We start from the raw sequence: 21,671 nt of genomic DNA, 5'->3' as shown, positions 1-21,671 counted from the left end.
TCCAACCGCGATGCAGGCGTGGGAGGAAGGGGCCCCCGCCGGGGAGCTTTAAAAAGTACCTCTTACCTGGCTGACCCTTTAATACTTTCCTCACCTCGTATTCCTTAAAGTAGGTAGAAATATTTAATTAGCCCAAGTCTACAGGGAGGGGTAACTGAGGGTAAAGAAATGACCGAGCAACAGAGCCAGGAGCCAAACCCAGGTCTCTTGATCATCCCAGTCTCTACTGAGGCTCCTTCATCAGGGTGACATGATAAGGGTGAATCCACATGAAGAGGCTGCACTGCCTGACATTCCATCAGAGGGGATATGAAAAACCAGGATGGCCAAACACCTCCATGTACACAAGACACAACCAACGAATGGATTCACGTATAGCTCAGCATAAAATAGACAAATGACCCATGCAGTCCTTTCCAGTCTTAGGTTTATAGCCTTTCAAAATAATTTATGTTAAATAGGCTATCAGAAAAGAATGGTAACAGACTCACCTTCGGGACTTTGTTCCAGTAACGGTATTTTAGACTGAGGATTTATAAAGCTGTGTTTTAACAACTGCTGAGGACTCCATCTTTCCTTGTCATCTAAGCAGACACACCTCAATGAGAGGGGAAAAAGAATCTCAGCAATGCACAAAATAAATGCTAAATAAAGTAATCCAAGGCTTTTAATTATGGGTTTATCTTTCAAAGATACACATTAGAGAAATCACGTTACTTGCGGACCAAAATGTGTCCCTAAGTGAATTTAATTTAATAAACATTCTTGCAGGATTTATATGCTAAGCACCAGGTTGCATAAGTGGGAGAAAAAACAAGTATAGTCTCTAGAGGCCAGAAGACTGACTCATTTTTTAATATTTTTAAAAGTCTAGGATAAGATAGCACAAGTAGGTTATGAACTTTTGCTCCCACTAATAGCTTAATGACCTGCCATGCTACACTAAGCTTTTCTGGGGACCATTCATAAGAGTTCCCAAAGGAAAAGCAAATCAGACAGCTAGCTGATGCAGGGTTGGGGCCCAATATGACAAAATTTAGATGCAGCCTGTTCATCACAGTTTGAAGTATGCTGGTAACAATTAAGAACAACTTTTCAAAAGTCCCACATTTTATCACCTGCCTATGTGCCCAGTCACTTCAGTTGTGTCTGACTCTTTTCGACCCTATTGACTATAGCCCGCCAGGCTCCCGTGTCCATGGGATTCTCCAGGCAAGAATGCTGGAGTGAGTTGCCCTCCTCCAGGGGATCTTCCCTACACCGTGTCTCCTGTGTCTCCTACGTTGCAGGCAGATTCTTTACCTACTGAGCCGCCTGGGAAGCCCATATTACCACCTGGTTTCTTTTAATTATCATTCCTTGAGCCTTTCTGTTTAATGTTCTAACAAACAATTTGTTTAATAATGAAAACAAGCCATACCTTTAAGCTAGCGTTTTTCAAAGTGAGGCCCCTCGAACAGCAGCATCAGTATCACCTGGGAAATTTGTTAGAAATACATATTTTCTACCCCAGTCCTAGTAAATCAGCAACTATGGGGGGTTGGGCTGTAATCTGTGCGTTAACAAGCTCTCCAGGTGGATTCAATCCAAGAGAAAGTCTGAGAATCACTGTTCTAACTAATCCAATAAGCTGCTTGGCTTTCATAACAATGACCCAAGTAGCACTGCTATTGGTAGCTCGTTGCCCTAATTACAAAAAGGTATTTAAAACAATCAATCATCATTGTGAATTATGGACTTAAATCTACATGTATGAAGTGGTGACAGCAACTACCATAAAAGGTAATATTTAATTTTCTCATGGCACAGTACTGAAAAGTAAAGCACTCCTAATTTTATACCTTGAGAGGGAAGAAAAGATTGCAATAAAAGCATGTAAAAGATACTGTATTGTCCCCTAAATTAAAAATTAACTTTTAATTACATCATTAACATGTGAATACTTTCTCCTTGCAAATATTAAAACATTACTGATAAGGATAAAGTCTTGGACAACCATTCAAACAAAAGATACAGTTTTAATTTGTGAACATGGAGTTTAAAAAAATGACACCATCCTGAACATATTTTCATCAACTGCTTTCTTCATTTGACTACATAAAAGGTTTTGCACCCAATTTTACTGAGGCGAGGGTGTATCCCCACACCAAGAAGCAATTTCCCAATACCAGTTGGGTGTCATACAACTCAACTCAATTCTGACACTGGAGAGAGCATCAGATCCCAGAGGTTAGGGGCTCAGTCTGAGACTTCCCTCTCTACCCTGACTTGAGGCACCGGTAAAAGTCCATGTTGTCACCTGTGCTTCTGACCAATGGGCTACCGATGGAACGGAGATTCCAATGACCTCCTCCTGGGTTCAATTAACTTGCTAGAGCAGCTCACAGAACTCAGAAACATTTTACTTACTAGTTTATCAGCTTAATGTAAAAGGCTATATAACTTAGGAACAGTCAGCTAGAAGAGATGCAGAGGGCAAGGTATGTGGGAAGGGGCTTGGAACTTCCTTGCCCTCTCCGGGCCACCACCCACCCATCACCTCCATGTGCTCACCAGCCTGGAAGCTCTCTGAATCCTGTCTTTTTGGTTTTTAATGAAGGCATCACTACGTAGGCATGAACAATTAAATCACTGGCCATTGGTGATCCATTCAACTTCTAGCCCCTCCCCTCTCCACGGAGGTTGGCGGTAGGACTGAAAGTTTCAAACCCTAAATCAAGTGGTTGGTTCTCCTGGCAACCAGTCCCCATCCTTAGGTGCTTTCCATCCTTAGGTGTCTTATTATGTTATTTGCTATTATCCCTGTCTTTTGGAGGAAAAGACTCAGAGTAGGGAGTTTAAGTCACTCAACCAGTGAGGGATAAAGGCAGAATATGAACCGAGCTGTCTGGCTTCGACTCTGGGCTCTATCCTATCACAGAGACTGATGTGAAACAAAACCTTTCTTCAAAAGATGTTCACCAATAAGTAAAAATGTAACTACACACGAAATGCTGCTACGCTTGTCTGGGAATGATTTGTTGTTGTTGTTAACTGGGGTTAGACAGCAAACGTAGTAAAACAATACTGCACATCTGCTTCTTAAAAAAGTGGTCTATCAAACCACTCTAGGAAGACAGAGAAATATATGACTCAGTCTAAAGGACAACCATATTATTAACAGAATAAGAAATGGTGCTGATCTCAAGTTCAAAACTGACAGCATAGAACTGTTCTCTGAGAGAACTATGAAAATTTTGGCAACTGAGTCCTTCATTTTACTATTAAATATGAAAGATATGTTCTACTTAAACTTCCCAGTGTTGTTTGTTTATATTACTAACCTTTACTAAACTATTCTTGACCAAGGAGGAACGGCAGAAAGCTAAAGGTGACATTCTGAAGGAGGAAATGAATCTTTCCATCAGTGGTTCTATCATTTTCCCTCTGATGTCATTTTAGCCAGCTTCATCATCAGGATGCTTTTATAAATAGTTTTAAAAAGTTCTACTGCATTAAAGAGAAATCATAAAAGATTTCTTTAGAAATTTTAGATGTTTATATACTTTGAGAGGACAAGCATCAAGAATCGTTAGCCCCTTTCTACAATTTTGCGTATTGTATCTCTATTTATTTCTTAATTAAATTATAGGTGATTTATAATGTTGTGCCAATCTCTGCTATACAGCAAAGTAATTCAGTTTCACACACACATACATCTTTCTAAAAAATATTCTTTTCCACTATGGTTTATCCTATGAGATTAGATATTGTTCCCTGTGCTATACAGTAGGACCTCGGTTTTATCCATTCTATACATAATAGTTTGCTTCTACCAACCCCAAACTCCCACTCCATCCCTGACCCTGACTATCACTGTCTGATCTCTATGTCTGTGAGGCACATTTACTTCTATTTAACAGTATACACGGGAGAAGGCAATGGCACCCCACTCCAGTACTCTTGCCTGGAGAATCCCATGGACGGAGGGGCCTGGTGGGCTGCAGTCCATGGGGTCACACAGAGTCGGACACGACTGAAATGACTTAGCAACAGTATACACAAACCATCTATTTAAATATAAGTGCAGCTACTTTCACTTCTGTAATGGGTAAGAACAACTGAGTGACAGGAAATAGTAATATTATAGGTCAGGCCAAATGGCAGCTGGAATAGATGGAACAGAAGAAACGTAAAAGGTAAAAGAAATGTAGAGAGTGATGAAGTGAGTAAAAGTGAATGGTTGGGGGAAAAAAAAAAGGTGGGAAATATGACAGTGTCAGAAAGGGAAGAAGCCACGTTCACTTCTGCAGGACCAGGGGAATGTCTAGAAAAACGCAGACTAAGGGATCTTACTGAAACTGAGAGAACCAAGGTGTAGCTTAGACAGAGGCAGGGCAAAATAAGGAATCACTGAATTGAAGGACCTGGGCAAAGACTTTCGGCCAGAGGAAAACCTCAGTAAGGACTATCTCAAAGTATAAAACAGACAAATTAGAGGTATGGTTTTAAAAGATACAAACTACTATATACAAAACAGATAAGCAACAGATTTGCAACAGATAACAAAACAGATAAGCAACAAGGACTAACTGTACTGTATATCAGAGGGAATTATAGCTGTTATCTTAGAATAACCTACTATGGAATATAATCTGCAAACATCCTGAATTATGAATTACTCTGCTGTAGACCTGAAACTGGGCTTCCCTTGTGGCTCAGTTGGTAAAGATTCCACCTGCAATGTTGAAGATCTGGGTCAGATCCCTGGATCGGGAAGATCTGCTGGAGAAGGGATAGGCTACCCACTCCAGTATTCTTGAGCTTCCCTGGTGGCTCAGCTGGTAAAGAATCTGCCTGCAATATAGGAGACCTGGGCTCGATCCCTGGGTTTGGAAGATCCCCTGGAAAAGGGAAAGGCTACCCACTCCAGTATTCTGGCCTGGAGAATTCCATGGACTGTATAGTCCCTGGGGTCACAAACAGTCAGACACAACTGAATGACTTTCACTCACCATACCTGAAATTAACACAACATTGTAAACCAACTATATCTTAATTAAAAAAAAACAACACTTGGCTCTGTAATTAAATCTGTAACTGTAATTTACAGATGTTGAGACTCCTCTGACTAGGGCAAGGAAGTCATTTGCTTTCTATAACTTGGCTGAATGGGACATTGCTAATGAAGAATGGTTAAGAAAAACCAGGGGCAGAATCGTACTCCTAAAGCTGTTTTCTAAATGGGAGGTGTCATCTTTGACCCCTTAGGAACCAGCAGTAAAAGTGGCCTTTACCATTTGGGATACCTGGGGCATTTCTCCCCCTAGCAGCAGTCCCTACTGATTTCTTAGCGTATACCAGGCAGTCCCCAAAAAGTAGTTTGAAGGTCTATTATTAAGCCCAAGTGAATTTAGAAGAATGTAGGAGTTATGAGAACAATAAACCTAACTGAGAAAATAGAACATATGTGGCTGGGAAAGGACTGGGAGAACAAAGAAGTAAGTCGAAACCTGTTCTTCACTTTTCAGATTATACATGACTTAGATGTTAAGCACATTCAAGCACAATCAAAAGTAAACGAGTAAAATGCAGTTAGAGAAAAATCTCAATGACACTCACTTCTTTAGAAAATCTTGAAAATCAGCTGCTAAGTCACTAGGGATGGTCACGGGATACTCTTCACACTCTTGTCCTTGGCTGAGGGAGAGCAGCAGAAGGCCGAGACGCCAAATATCGCCTTTCTTCCCGGTTTTATAAGGGAGGGCACTGTCACTGAAACGAACCCGGGTCTGCTCAAACACGTCCTCCTTGCAAATGTCTGCCAGGCGCTTAGAAATGCTGTAGTCCGTAATCTTGACGGTGCCCTCTGCATCCACCAGGACATTTGATGCGCTCAGAACCTTGTGCACTACGGAATTGCTGTGCAAGTAATCGAGGCCTGACAAGAGCTGAGCTGTGTACTTGCGAAGCTGATGGACCGGGATGGGGCCCGAGTGGCCCAGGTGGGCTGCGAGGGAGATCCCATTAGTGTGCTCCACCAAAATATCCACCACGATGGAATCGTCGTGCTCTTTGAGGTTCATCGCAAAGTAGCGTACTATGTTTGGATGGCTCAGTTTCACCAGTGAGCTGAATTCCGTTTCTGCCCCTTGAATCTGGAATGGAAAAAAAAAACAAAAACAATAAGATGATGACAGCTGGGTTGGTCAGCATTTACTAGTGTTTCACTGCAAAAGTGAAATATTTGAATAGAAATGTACTTTCAACAGCAAGGAGAAGGAACATGCCCTGAACTGAGTCCTCCCCTAAACCACATGGTCATCTTACTAGTTCTTAAAGATGGACAAGTTTTAAAAGCAGCTTCTTTTGCAATATGGCCACCAGAAAACAGAAACATTAATTTAAAAATAAGTTTTTCTGATTATAAAGATTCACTCTCAAAATTTTAATAGGTACTAATACAAAAGAAAAATCCCACAATTTATCTTTATGGTCACTACTCAAAGACAACTGTTATGACTTTAGTGTATTTACTTTCAGTTTTTCTTTCTGTAATAAATACACATACATTTCCAAACATGATGTGTCACGTACTGTTTTATAACCTCTTTATTTATTATGTACCACTGCAATATTAAATGTTCTCCTTAAGCTAAGTATTATGAATCAATTATACAATTCTCCAGTCCCCTAAAATGTAGTTGTGAATATTTCAAGAGACTGAGAAAATGCTAATGATTGCAAATAGCACCGTTATGAAGTACTCTTTAGTCCTTGTTGGAGAGAGAGCTATTAATGGAATAATAAGAGCTAAGACAGGAGGTTGAGAAGCAGCTGCAAGAGTATGGACCACGCTCTGGAAGTTCTGAAAGAGGCAGCAGGGTCTGGAAACACTTATGATCCTCCACCATCCCCTCTGGTTGAACAGATCTCATCGCATTCTGGGTCTTTTTTGTTGGCCAGTCAAATGCTGAGTTACTTTGTTTTGTCATTGCCTTAAACTCCAGGTTAGTCCTTTCGCTCAGTGAGCCATCTTGGATGCCTACCTGCTTTTTGCACTTATCAATCTTCTCTTTTTCTTGACTGGTAAGGAATGGGCCCATTTTTTTGTGCCATTGAAGGACCCATTCATGCAACAAGACAAAGCTGCCAGTAGCTGTTTCCAAAGCATTGTAAACTAATTTTCCAAGCTGCTCATCACTGCCTGCACATTGAAAGGAAATATAATTAAGTATCACTGGTATATTTTCTGTGGGCATAAAAAAAACACAGGGAATAGTCATTTGCTCAACAACGGATACCATATACTATGAAAAATGTGATTTCATGTAATACATGCTCTTTTGTAACCAATTTTTGGTGTTTTAACAATATACTCAACTTTAAAATATTTAATTTTACAAAGGGACAATATTCAACAGTGAGATCTTAGTATCAGATCAATGTTTTCTTCCATTTACTGGTATTCATAATGTTATTTTCATAACCACCTCTGACAACTGTGCCTGCTGGTGTGGTAGTATAACCTTCATATGCTAAATATCAACTAACATTGATAGGAGTTTGGAACCAGGAACGCTCCATCAATGAAGATTAGCATGCATAGTGAAAACAGGTTTTAGTAACTCAGAAATTTGAACACATCAATGATCTTCTAAACACAAAATCTGAATATGCTCAGTAAATACAAACTGGCCAATGGCTTTGAGGGAAGGAACAGGTCATGACAGTTTAAATTTGAAGTGCTTGAGAGAGACACATTTATTTAGTGATAGGCATATGGTGTCCACCTATGCCCGGGGGAGCTAAATTTTTGTAATGCCCCCAAATTTTTTACAAAAATCTAAAAATTTATTAAAGACTGTAATAGAAAATCACCAAAAAATTGGAAGTAGAGAAAAATATCACCCGCAATATCACCAATTTGTCTTTATCTTCTAGAACCATCTACCCTTTTTTCCCCTAATTTACCAAATTGTAGCATATATAACAGGGTTTCTCACCCTCGACACTACTGACATTTGGGACCAGAAAATCTTTTGTTGAAGGGGGTTTTGTCTTGTGTACTGTTAAGATGTTCAGCAGCAGCCCTCCCTTCTATCCATCAGATGCCAGTAGCACCTCCACCCTAGTGTTAATCATCAAAATATCCAAACGTCAACTAATGTCCCCTAGGGAACAAAATCACCCCAAATGAAAACTACTGATCTATTCTTTTTCTCTTACTATATAAACAATAGTTTTCAATGATGCTACATTATCTTCATAATGAAAAGTAACGTATACATAAGACAAAGTAGTTTTTGCAAAAATATTCTAGAGAAATGTGGCTGAACTAACTCACTGAGAGAGGCAGTGTTCCTGCACAGATATGCTGCCAATTTTAAGAGATTTTTAATTTTAATTGAAATGATCTGATATACTAGTTATAAATAATTCTGGACATTCTTAGCTAAGGGAAAATAAAAATAAAAACCTCTAGTGTTTGAAAATCTGTCAACCAAAGTAAGCAACCTGTGGAATGTAGGATCTATGCAGCACATGTTGGAGATACAGGATAGTAAATATTAATGGGATGGAATGTGATGTGATATACATAAAGCCTAATTAAATTTGTGAATTATATGGCACAATGTCTTGCAATATATATATCCCCAGCAGGGATTAAGTGGTTATTTCGTAATTGCTGGCTGCATTTTTTTTTTTTTGTATTATAATTCTATTATTGCCACCCACCTTTTGTCACTTCTGTGTTGTGGGGATAATAAAAAGAAAAAAAGAACACACTGAAACAGGCTGAAGGAAAATGTTACTATAAGAACTCAGACGGATACTTCACTGTGTGTCATTTATATAGAAGCCTCTTCAGTGCTTTAATATTAATATATAGGGAATAGTATCTGGGGAAGCTCTTGATTCCCTCTAGTTCCAACAGCTTTAAATTGAAAAGCAAATGTTAATTAGTTGATCTTTCACAAAAACATTTCTTAAAAAATTAGGACCCATTTAAAAAATGAAACCCATTGTGAGAAAAGAAAATAAATAATTTACTTGGTGGTTTTACATTAAAAAAAGTTTAGACTGCAAATGTGTCTCCTAATGAGAGTATTAACAAAGGTGAATTTGTCTAATGAGTACCAAGGAGACTAGGAGGCTGGGGTAAGGTAATACACAGTTGGATTGATTCGCCTCCCTGATTTCCCCAGATCATTAAAAGCAGTGAGTTTTATGTTGCCAATTCATGAGTCAGAAATGCCTTAGAGTCAAGGACAGCCTCAAGACCAAAGCAAATCATCTCTGCCAAGGTCTTGAACCTTCCCAAATGGTGGCTGTGTCTGAAGAGGGCAGGCTCTGTGTACGCGCAGAATCCTGCATGGTCCACGCCGCCTCCATCAGCCAAGGTTACGTGTTCAGGTCATGGACTCTTCAGACGCTTGGTTTCTTTTCCCTCTACCTGTTGCCCTCTCCCTGGCAACTTCCCTTTCTGTGTACATCTCCTCAAAGAGGAAGGGAAAAAAGATCCCTTTACAAGAAAGCAAACTTGATTTAGGTAATTTAGCTGCCTACTAGCTCTGCTAAGAATACTCATGGGATTGGAAATGAAACTTAATTGTCAAATTCACCATATGCAAGTGATCCCTACACCAATTAGTGGCTGTATCTGTATGACTGATAAAAGATGATGTACATTTAGAGCAAAGGAAATAGACACGGAAAACTTGATTTTAATATAAACAATTCAAATAAAAATTTGAACAAGATTTACTACAAATAGCCATCTGCTAAATAAGATGGCTAAACTGCTAAATAAAACACAGAAAATAAAGTGAATTTCTCGGTCTGGTACAGGATGCGAAGCAAGAAAATGCTAAGCAGGTGGACAGCAAATTAAGAAAATGAGACTTAACCCTCAAAGATCACAGGCATTAGAACTCATTTTGCTATACATATTTCTTCAGTAACAGATATATATGAGGCAAAATTCTAGATTCATAATATTTCAACCAACCGGGTTTTGAAAATTTTGGCAAATTCTAATGATGACAAATTTTGTCTTTCTGCTAACAATATTTCCAACAGCCTGGGGCTTTATTTCCATCTTACAGAAGTGGAAAGCTGAGTAACTTCTCCTTCTGATCATCAGGAATGGGAGCTAGAATGACTGTCAGCTTACAGAGTTTTCCTGCAACCACGCTGGTCTAGACGACGTAGTGTCTATTCTCCCCTGTTCCTTCATGATTAACTTGCGTAATTAGAATAATTTAAACGAGTTTAGCTAGTTTACTCACCAATACATTTCCCTTTGTGCACCATGAGCTGATCAAGACTACCCACAGAGAAATACAGGATTTCACAAGAGCCAGGAGAATCTTCGCTACCACACATAGAATACTGACGTTCTCGCCTTAAAAATAAATTTGGACAATGATTTTTTTCTTTACGATTAACACAGGAAATTTGTGCCCCTCCATTTTCTCCTGCTTACTAGTCAATTCACTGTCCAACAGCAGTCTCTGCTGGGAACTGAGCTGAAGGGGCTAATGGGAAAGCTGTCCAACCCCCAACTCGCCATGAAGTCTTCCCCATGTGAACTCTACAAACCCTGTTCCAGATGGGCACTGCCCTGTATGGTAGCCACATGTGGCTACTTAAATTCAACTACAACTAAACTTAATTAAAAATTCAGTTCTTCAACTTGAGTAGGCAAAAGTACAGGGATTCCTCATTATATTGTGCTCCACTTTACTGAACTTCACAGATACCATGGCTGCTTTTTTTTTTTTTTAAACAAATTGAAGGTTTGTGTCAACCTTGTTTTAATAAGCAAGTCTATCAGCGCCATTTTTCCAATAGCATTTGCTCACTTCATGTGTCTGTGTGACACTTTTGTTGTAATTCTTGCAACAGTTAAAACTTTTTCATTATTATTATGTATTTGTTGTGGTGATCTGTGCTCAGTTACTACTATAACTCATTGAAGGCTCAGATGTTTAGCGTTTTTTTTAGTAATATTTTTAAATTAAGGTATGTAAACTGTTTTGTTTTTTTTTTAAGATACAATGCTATCACATAGTTACCAGACTCCAGCCTAGTGTAAGCATGACTTTTACATGCACTGGGAATCCAAGCGTGCAAGTGACTCACTATACAGTGATACTCATTTCACTGTGGTGGTCTGCTCCCGCAACATCTCTGAGGTATGTCAGTACTCAACAGCCCCAAGTGACTAATGGCTACCATAGTGGGCAGCACTGATCGAGAACATTTCCATCATCACAGAAGTTCTATGGAAGTGGTTTAGCTCAAGTCCATGTTGACCCCACATCCTGTGTACACGCACATCTGGAGAAAGCTGCAAAATCGGGGCTTAAGAGCACTACAAATTCCTAGTCACTAACTGGGCCCCACACTACAGAATGCCCAACCCCCATACTCAAAGCTTAACCCTTCTTTCTCTCTTTCCCTTTTTTTCTGAGTGGAAAGCCAGATTACAATGCAAAAATTACAACTAACTTGTGAAAGCTCTGCAGGGACGAGGCCAGGAAGAGTGCCCTTGATGGTCAGGATTGGACACTTGTTAGAAATGCTAAGATCAGGCACAGATCTCTAGGAAGCAGTCCTCTCACTGTGAATGTGATCCTGACCTCCACTTTCACCGAGAACATGAAGCAATGAGCAGTGAAGCCCACACTTTCTGCAGGTCCACCTAGAAAGTTACTTGGCACCTGAGCCACTTTTTCAGTCTTTCTTCAAGGCAGCCAATTAAATTCTCTGCAGAGCACTAGTCATTATCTGACAACTTCTGGTTTGCTTGTGGACAGTCTCTTCCAACTAGAATACAAGCTCCGTGAAACCAGAGTCCATCTTGATCTTATTTACTGAATCCCTAGGACTCAGAATAGTGTCTGGCCTTTAGCAAGTAAGTCCTCATCAAGTATCTCGTTCTAGATTGTATTCCTTTTAGTCACAGCCAATTCGAATACTGACTGCTGACAATGTTCATGACAAGGTTATGTCTACTAACTCTACTGAATGTATCTTCTAGTTGAAAGAATAAAATGGAACACTGCTCATTTCCTTTGGCTTTCCAACTTAAAGACTAGTGAATAGCAAGGAAGAAAAAGAATAAAGAGTATGTAGGAGATACTTCAGTATATCAAGGACTTTTTATTTCTTAACCAAAGAAGCATGTAAACTATAACAAAGATTCATTCTTTTCTAGTCTGTCGGTGACATAGTGCCAGAGTTCCATACAGGTTTGTACAACAATCTTGGCAAACAATACATGAAAATGACTTCTTGGATGCTCGTGGAAATGTCATTCTATCCAAGACATACTAATGTCCCTTTATAAGCGCTACATAAAAATCTGTTCTACCTGTGTCAAGGAAACAGAGAATTTCCCACCCTTCCTTGAATAAACTTTCTAATAATTACCGATCTCAAAAACAAGTCTAATCTTGGACCCACTGTTTACAGTTAGCCACAAAAATGGAAAAAATTAAACTAAAAAAATTGCTTTTTATACAGCCTTATTCACAGCATTGATTTATTTCCACCATTTCTAACACAGTAGGAATTTGTTAGATATTTCCTAGTGGAATACTCTGACAGCTTCAAACTATGTTGCCTAATGGAGGCCCAGTTGCAAAAATAATCTAAATTGGAATAAGGAGTTATAATCTTAAAAAGAAATCATTACCAGAAACTGCATTCAAGAAAACATTTAGTTCACCTTAACAGTAGGTGGTTAAATGTTAATATCAAAATGTTTTCTGAGCTGATTTTTTTTCAAAGTAGCTAATTAGGGAAAGAAGTGAAATGACTCCTTCTTGTAAACAAACTGCAACCCCAAAGATTACATAAGCTTTTAGTTTGGTACCTAAAATGCTGGTTTTAAGTGGTGCTTAGATTATCACAAAAGATAGCTTAGATACATACAGAAGCTGAATGGTAATACCTGTGCTATTTAATCACCTACCTAATCACAGAAAGGAATTCTGTACTAAAATTCCTTTCTGGTCTACAGCGGCAGTCACAGCAAACATAGAAAGTCTCCTTCATACAAACAAGTTCCATTCTGACAGAGTGTTCATAAGTCCAATTTGTTCATAAGTCCTACAAAATTAGCCTGGGTATCCAACTAACAAAACTGGCTATATAGTGCTGTACTATAATAAGTTTATAATACCTTTCACACAAGAAATATATAAAAAACAAATACCAAAAAAACCACATTTTTAATCTTATAGTACAGTACCTTGGAAAGCAAGAAGTACAGTACAACAGCTGGCATACAGGGGCTGGCACTGAATGAATAGTCAAGAAGCGTTACTGACTGGAGGAAGTGGTAGAGATGGGAGGTGGGAGAGCTGAAGGATCGTCAGCACTAGGCGAGGGAGGGCAAGCTGCAATTTCGCTCACGCCTGACACTGATGGAATGCACATCTGCATCTTTTAAAGTTCGAAACTTGTAGGTTTGTATGTAGGGGACTTACTTTGCAGGGAAGTTTCAATTCTTTAGTGGAAAAGGATACGGAGGAAGAGAGTATCTTTCATGTGACCTTGGGTGACATGTAACCCAGGAGCCTACCTGCGGCGACAGGGAAGCCCAGTGTCCGCAGTAGCAAGGGGAGGGGTGCCCTGGCGGCAAACTGGGGCTCCCATCCTCAAGTAAAGATTCCCTACACCTGTGCCCACTGTGGCGCTCTCCCCACATCTGTGGTGAGACCTAAGGCGTTACAGACTGAAAACAGTGTGAATCTGACTGGATGATGATTCTGATGGAAGAAAAGTTTTTAAATCACTTACTGAATAATTGGGCTTCCCTGATGGCTCAGATGGTAAAAAATCTGCCTGCAATGCTGGAGACTCAGGTTCAGTCCCTGGGTTGGGAAGATCCCCTGGAGAAGGAAATGGCAACCAACTCTAGTATTCTTGCCTGCAGGATTCCACGGACTAAGAAGCCTGGTGGGCTACAGTTCATGGGGTCACAAAGGGTTGGACACGACTGACCAACTAACGTTGAATAGTTAGATCATCAAAAGTCAGATCAAACTGCACTGGAGGCAACACTGTTTAGGTTAATAACTGTTATATAAAGGGAAATAAAACTAGCTTTGTGAAAGATACTTGGAGGTATTAAAACAAATGAAAAATTTTATATTACTAATATATTAAGATACACAGGCTTTGAAAAAGTTATTAAAACTGTCATGTGACAACTCAACCAAATTTCACTACAAGTTGTTTTAAGGGACTGGAAATCTCAGGGACTTACTTAGACCTTCCAGAGGAGTTGGTCCGATGTTTTCCATTTCCTACAAAGTCAGGAGAGCCTCCATGTAGAATGGCAGCTGTTCTGTGTCCTCCTGGGTCTTTTCTAGAGGTATGATCTTGATTTGACAAACTAGCTATTTCTAAACGTTCCTTAAAAAAAGAAAAATAAAACCTACTTTAGACCTAAAGTCATAATGGAAGACAATCATGGTAAGTAATCATAAATATGTAGAGCATGCAAATTTCATTTAAGCTGAAGATTTTCAAGCGTAATAAAGTTGAACTCAACTTTTTAAAATTTGGTGTCCAAATATGTACTGTTTCAAGAACTGAAGGTCAAGGTTACCGTTTTAAGAGAATGTGAATTTTATAAATACTTAGAAATGTGGACTATGCATGAAAAGTTAGGGAGAAGAGCAAGAGATAAACAGGAGGAGGCATTTCAAACAGAGCGTACTCGATATCCTGTAATAAATCATAATGGAAAAGAAAAAAAATATTCTAGTACCATTTGCAAAAAGGGCTATACTTTCTCCAGAATTATCTTTGTACCTGGCTCAAAAAATCAGTTATATATAAATATATGGGGTGGGGGTCTATGTTTAGATTATCTCTTCTATTGACAGAACTAGTATTGTTTTATTATCTATCTTGACTCCAATATTAAACTATTTTGAACACGTTTGAAAAAGAAAAAAACAGAGAGCAGAGTGGCTGTCGGGAAGGCAGATTAGATGTAAGACAGGCGAACAGTCGTATCACCTTAAATTTGTATACAGCTTTGCACGTTCACAAAGGGCGGTGCATTTTTCTGTAGGAATGGTTACACAAGACATCCAGGAAAGCGTTATCTGTGCCACACTAAGGGGTGAAGAAAATAAGCGCAGAGTGTCACCTGTCAAGGTCACCAAGCCAAGGCAGTAAAAAAGCTGACGCTTCCAGCCAGGTTCTGTTTACTCGTACGTTGGTACTTCCTCCCACTGCACCTCACTGTTTCCCTTAGGTGAAAGGCCATTTCTTTAAAGGAGAATGAGCAAAATTCTCTCTGGATTTCTCCATGTGTAACTGGTTTTCTGATTGAGTTGGACTCAGGAAAAATACAGGACAAAGGAATATATCCTTTTTCCACCACTGCTTTTTAAATCTGTTTTCCATCACTGAATGAAATCTCAGGCAGATCTATCTGGTTTCTGTTCACTCTTCAGTATGAACAAATAGTTTTGTTTTCCAAGCATTAGGAATTCGAGTCTGAGTTGATTATCAAAGCTTCAATCTCTCCTCTCCTTCAACTCTGTTGATAAACTATTCTAGTTACATAAGCCTAAGTCTTCTACAGATAATATACAACTCAAAGTTTGGTAACTATCTGGAGAATATAAAATACACAATGAATGATATTTGGGAGACTTTTAAGTGGCTCATTTTAAACTTTACTACTGATAGCAACAAAGGAGGGAAAAAGGAATAATGAAGAATGAAGGACAGAGGTCAAGACTTCTGAGATATTCAAACATTATGAAGATACAGTAATTAAATTACCATCAATGGAAAGAAAAAGATTGTATATTTAGCAAAATGTAAACTATTTGACTATGACAGAAATTCTAGAGTACCTGCTTAGCCATTTCTTTCCTTTTCTTCTCCTCTTTTATCTCTTCTTTCCTTTTCTGAATCTCATGAAGGATTTCACGTTGCTGAAATAAATCATACCGCCATCAAATGCTGATCTCTGAAACCCATACAACACACAAATTCTGAAATCACAAAAAATCTTTCGAGTTTCAGTCCCAAGAGTATGTAGAACCTTAGTGAATACTATAGTTTCATCAGTTTATCAGAGTTCTCATGCAGTAGACCTCCCACTTAAATGCAGTAGACTGTGGGGGAGGGACACTTCCTCCCCACTTTAACGTGGAGGGACTTGTGGAAGCTCAGAGTCCTAACTATTGGACCACCAGGAGATTCCCAAAGTGGAGGGACTTTCACTGTGGCAACACCACTGGCCTCTCACTTCTCCCCACTCTTGACTGAGCCCCTCCTTCTTGGTATCTGCCTGTCTGCAGAGAACATGCACTTGCACCTACTCTTTGCCCAGGTGGAGGTGGACTGAGCTGGCACCACACCCGTAACAAGACCTTCAGCTGCACTCCCCAGCCAGCTTTCTCATTGTTAAAAGGGGCATTTGAATCTATTCATTTGAACGAAGTACCTATTACTCAAATGATTCTGAGTTTACGTAAAGTAGCATTTTTATGAGCCTCCTAAAATTCCAGGTTATAAGTATCAAAACCATTGAGAGACTAACCAAAAACAATTACAGCAATAATAGAAAATGTAAAAACAAACCCCAAACTTACAGCAGTACATTGAAACAAGACTGTTAATTAAATATCTTTATCTTCTAATTAAAATGTGTCTGCCTAAGAGCTAAGGAACTTTAAACTTTAAATGATAACTAGGCTATGCAATTAAATAGGAGATAAACAGTAACAAAATGAATGGAACTCACAAAGACAATGCTAACATAGGCAAAGGATGAACAAAATGAAGTAGGAAAAAAAGAGCAAGGAATAAGAACCTAAGAAAAGTAGGAATAACAAAATCCTAGAAGTAACTGTAACATCTAAGGGGAGAAAACTAAAACGCCTCATTAAGAGATAAAAATATATGGAAAAACTATTCCTGGATAGGAAGTCTGAACTTTGTCATGATGTAAATTCTGCCCAAATGGATATATAAGTACAATTTTACTCAAAATTCCAGAGGCTTTGTTTTGATTTTGAGAAAGCAATCCTATAATTTCTCTGTAAGAATACATGTGTGAGGATAGCTGAGAGAAAAAAAAAGAACAATAAAAGAGGAAGGGACAGGGGTCCTGACTCCTCAGATAGTCAAATGTTACAAAGACACAATAATTCAAAGATTGTGGTATAGACCTGAGAAAAAAACAGATGAATTGAACCAAAGAGATAATTTACAAATAGAACTTAGTACAAATAAGTAGGTAAAATACCCTTTAAATGAAGTATTACAAATCACCTAAGAATGAATGATTATTTAATAAATGTGTTAGGAAAATGGCGGGGGGGAGGACTCAGACCCTCATTTTAACAACCTATACCAAAGTAAGTTCTAGGTAAGTAAGTTTATTAAAAGACTAAAGAGAGGAAAAAGAACAAAAATCAAGAAGGAAATTTAGATATACGTATTATGTTTGATTAAAGGATTTTTAAAGTAACACAGGAGTGTACATTCTTATGCAGACTAAGACTAAAGAAAAAATACAAATGGTGAGTGAACAAAAAAATACGTTCAGCCTCTGGCTTTGGCTACTCGTTTGGGCATGAGATACTTGTCCCACAGAGGGAAGATGGTAATAGCCTCTGAACTCCTGCACAGCTCTGCAAGCACACACAAAAGTTGGCTTAAACTGACTTTTTCTTTCATTTAAAGACCAGGACTAAGGAAGGGTTCTAGGGGCAGCACTGATACTTGTTGGGAGGGAATCACTCATAGTATTTATTTTTTGGTTACTCCTAGGGCCTCCTTTCACATGAATTCATGGTTCTTGGATCAAATCCAGAGCGAAACTTAATAACTATGGATAAGTATGTAGGCAGAGACAGAGATTAAAAACCTATAGGGGCTCTCAGTCCTCTGGCTGGCCACCGTGGTGACATGAGTCTCACCTCCTCTTCCTCTTTCCGCTTGGCCTCTAACTGCCTCCGCTGCTCCTCCTGAGCTCGCCTTTCCAGCATTTCTTCATGAAAAGACTTGGGAGGCGGCTTGTTGTGCTCGCAGAGAAATGACTGCACATAGTAAGCCAGTTCAAATATCATCACCTAAACACATGGATGGAAATCAACCACAAATGGTCAAGTGATGGGAAGACAGGGTCCAACGGCAAGACTACAGAGAAACATGCAGACCATCCGAGACCGTTCACAATGATGATATTCATTTTGATGCGACGCATTCTAAATCAGTTATGGGAGGTGACCACAGCATGAGAAAGCTTTTCAGCACTCATCTCACTGTGTTGCTATCAAGACAGATCACTATCTAAATAAATAAAAAGCGTCACTTTTGTAATCCTATTCAATTTATTGGCATTTTCTATATAATAAATCTTCTAAAATATTTTTCTATATAAGTAAATCTGATAATATATTTAACATTTTTAAGATTGCATAAAAGTAAAAACTACATTCCTGACTGGAAAACCTGCCTATATAATGACAGTTGAGCAGAGAATAATCATTGCTAACACGAGTGCTTTCACCTATTCATGAACCCTACTGAAAACATCCTAGTTGGGTACACATGCAAATATTTAAAGGCCTCACTCTCTTCCTGCTAGCAATGGGCCAGCAGAAGGTGGATCAATAGCTGGAAAGCATTTCATTTCCACTTAGGGAAGCATTCACAGTATCAGAAGGAGAAAGCCTCCCCTCTCAGACATCAGATGTGAATGTAGGAAGCCACTTTTCCCCAGCCCCTCGGAGTCATAAATTGTAGCTTGGTTGGTAAATCAACAGAACGCATGTTTCTGGGACCCACACTGACCAAACTACCCCAACTTCAAAGAGGTTAAGACAGCCAAGTGCCTTCTGCAGACGAAGACCACCACTCTGAAATTTCTTTTTCCTCAGTGACAAAGAAGCAGATGGAAAGTTCTTGTTTCTAAAAGGACTTAACAGGGTGGTAGAAAGTCACTAGAAATAGATGTCACTGTACACAAAAATATACAGTTCTCCTGCTGTTCACCTTTCTCTTTTTGAGAGAAATCACAGAGATCGTTGGCAGCACATATATACAGCAGGAAGGAAGCTGCTATTTTTTTTTATTGTACTAGAAGCTGTGGCTTTCATTTGATTTATTTCTGTTTACAGTTGAGAAACACTAGTCTAGAATCTAAGAGGCAAGCTACTGTATGAAAAGCTCTCTTACAGGAAGCTGGTGAAAGAAGGCAGTCTCTATTACAAAACCATTTCTACACCAGAAAGAAGCCAGGAGCCAGGTAGTGGAGGACTTTTCTTTTGCTAATCTATATAATTCACTAGCATTTTCTATACAAATCTGATAAATCATATAAGACTGGATGTAAATAAGAGCTGCTCTCCACATTGACTCTTGTCCTCCTCATCCCCACATCTACACCGTTCACTGGCTTGCATCTCTCAGGCCTCTGCTCAAATGTCACCTTACCAGGAACCCCACCCCCCCCACCCCCCCGACCTCCTTATTTATAGCAGCGACACTGCTTCATGGCATAGTACACATCTCTATTAGTCAGGATTCTCCAGAGAAACAGAACCAAATAGAAGGGGGGGTGTGTGTGTGTTTGTGTGTGTGTGTGTGTGTGTGTATGTGTATACGCACACACAAAGTCATCCCTTGGTATCCACAGATGCTCAAATCCCTTATATAAAATGATGCAGTATCTGCATATTCCCTATGCCCATCCTCCCATATACTTCAAATCATCTCTACATTACTTACAATACCTTCTAGGATGAAAACACTACGTAAATGCTATGTAAATAGTTGTTGGCATGCAGTAAACTCAAGTTTTGCTTTTAGAACTTCCTGGATTTTTTTTTTCATGAATATTTTCCATCTGTGGTTGCCTGACTCCAACTGCTGATGGGTGCTGATGGAGTACCCACAGATACAGGGAGCTGACTGTATGTTGTAGAGAGAAGAAGAGAAGACAGAGGGAGAAGGGAAAGGGAAGAATGGATTGAGATTTAGGAATTGGTTCATATGATTATAGAAGCTGCTAAGTCCAAATTCTGCAGGGTAGGCCAGCAGGCTGGTGAGGCAGGGCTGAGCTGATGTTGCAATTCAACTCCAAAGGCCATCTCCTGGCAATGCCCTCTTCTTCCAAGGAGGCCAGTATTTTTCTTTTAAAGCCCTCAATTGATTGGGTGAGGCCCACCCACATTATGTAAACTGCTTAACTAAAAGTCTGCTGATTTAAATGTTAATTTCATCTAAAAAATACCTTCACAGAAACATATGGAGTGCTTGGTCAAATATCTGGGTACCATGGCCTAACCAACTGACACATAAAATTAACCATCACAACTTCTATTAGAAGAGCTAAAATAAAAAAGTCATATTAAATGCTGGCAAGAATGTGGAGAAACTGAATCACTCACATATTGCTGGTAGAAACGGAAAATGGTCAATCTGGAAAATCTCGGCAGTTTCTTAAAAAAATGAACACATAGTACCATACACCCACAAGTGCACACCTGAGCATTTATTCCAGAGAAATGAAAACATGTTCACACAAAACTCTAACATAAATGTTTCGAGCAGCTTTATTTTTAACACACCCAAACTGGAAACAATTCAGATGTCTTTCACTGGTGTATGGCAAAACAAACATCTTATATAGACGTAAGATGGAATACTACTCAGCAATACAAAGTCACAACTACAGACACATGTGACAATCTGGGTGAGCTCCCAGAGAATGAAGAGGAAAGGGAGGCAGCCAATCCCAAAGGTTACATACTAAGATGCTACTTACATAATATCCTTGAAATGAGAAAGTTATAGAAAGGGAGAACAGATTAATGGTTGCTGGGTATCAAGGAGGGCGTGGGGATATAAGGAAAGAAAGTGAAAGTTGCTCAGTTGTGTCTGACTCTTTGCACCCATGGACTATATATATAGTCCATGGAATTCTCCAGGCCAGAATACTGGAGTGGGTAGCCTTTCCCTTCTCCAGAGGATCTTCCCAACCCAGGGATAGAAATGAGGTTTTCCACATTGCAGGTGGATTCTTTACCAGCTGAGGCACAAGGGAAGCCCAAGAATACTGGAGTGAATAGCCTATCCCTTCTTCAGCAGATCTTCCCAACCCAGGAGTCAAACTGGAGTCTCCTGCATTGCAGGCAGATTCTTTACCAACTTAGCTATCAGGGAAGTGGGGATATAAGGAGGTGGCAACAAAAGGGATCTTGTGGTGATGAAACTATCTTGTATCTTGACTATATCAATGTCAATATACTATTTATGATATTATAATACAGTTTTGCAAAAATGTTACCATTGGGGCAACCTAAGTAAACAGTACATGGCTTCTCTTAGTATTATTTCTTGCAAATGCATGTGAATCTACAATCATCTCAATACAAAAAGTATATTTTAGGAGGAGGCGAAGGGAGGAGAAGGGGACAACAGAGGATGAGATGGTTGGATGGCATCACCAACTCAAAGGACATGAGTTTGAGTAAACTCTGGGAGGTGGTGATGGACAGGGAGGCCTGGTGTGCTGCAGTCCATGGGGTTGCAAAGACTCGGACACGACTGAAAAAGTATAATTTATTTATTTTTATTGGAGTATAGTTCCTTTACAATGTTGTGTTAAGTTTCTGCTGTACAGTAAAGTGAAT

General features: G+C 39.3%; 1 protein-coding gene across 4 annotated transcripts in view; it reads right to left on the bottom strand.

The window, feature by feature from the left end:
* EIF2AK4 (eukaryotic translation initiation factor 2 alpha kinase 4) overlaps positions 1 to 21,671 on the bottom strand; it is a 101,832-nt gene that overhangs the window by 57,308 nt on the left and 22,853 nt on the right. For all 4 annotated transcript variants that reach the window (XR_011258180.1, XM_069596026.1, XM_069596025.1 and 1 more), the window contains exons 4-10: positions 17,952 to 18,104; positions 15,876 to 15,956; positions 14,264 to 14,412; positions 10,272 to 10,387; positions 7,029 to 7,186; positions 5,602 to 6,137; positions 492 to 598 (exon numbers count right to left, since the gene is read on the bottom strand). Coding sequence is in view for 3 of the 4 variants with exons in the window: in XM_069596026.1 (XP_069452127.1) it covers positions 492 to 598; positions 5,602 to 6,137; positions 7,029 to 7,186; positions 10,272 to 10,387; positions 14,264 to 14,412; positions 15,876 to 15,956; positions 17,952 to 18,104 (1,300 nt within the window). In the remaining variant the exon portion in view is untranslated. The remainder of the gene's footprint in view (positions 1 to 491; positions 599 to 5,601; positions 6,138 to 7,028; positions 7,187 to 10,271; positions 10,388 to 14,263; positions 14,413 to 15,875; positions 15,957 to 17,951; positions 18,105 to 21,671) is intronic.

Source organism: Ovis canadensis, chromosome 7 (genome assembly GCF_042477335.2).
Source record: "Ovis canadensis isolate MfBH-ARS-UI-01 breed Bighorn chromosome 7, ARS-UI_OviCan_v2, whole genome shotgun sequence".
Lineage (NCBI taxonomy): Eukaryota > Metazoa > Chordata > Mammalia > Artiodactyla > Bovidae > Ovis > Ovis canadensis.
Note: the sequence above shows the minus strand (reverse complement) of the source record. Positions and strands in the feature narration are given on the sequence as shown.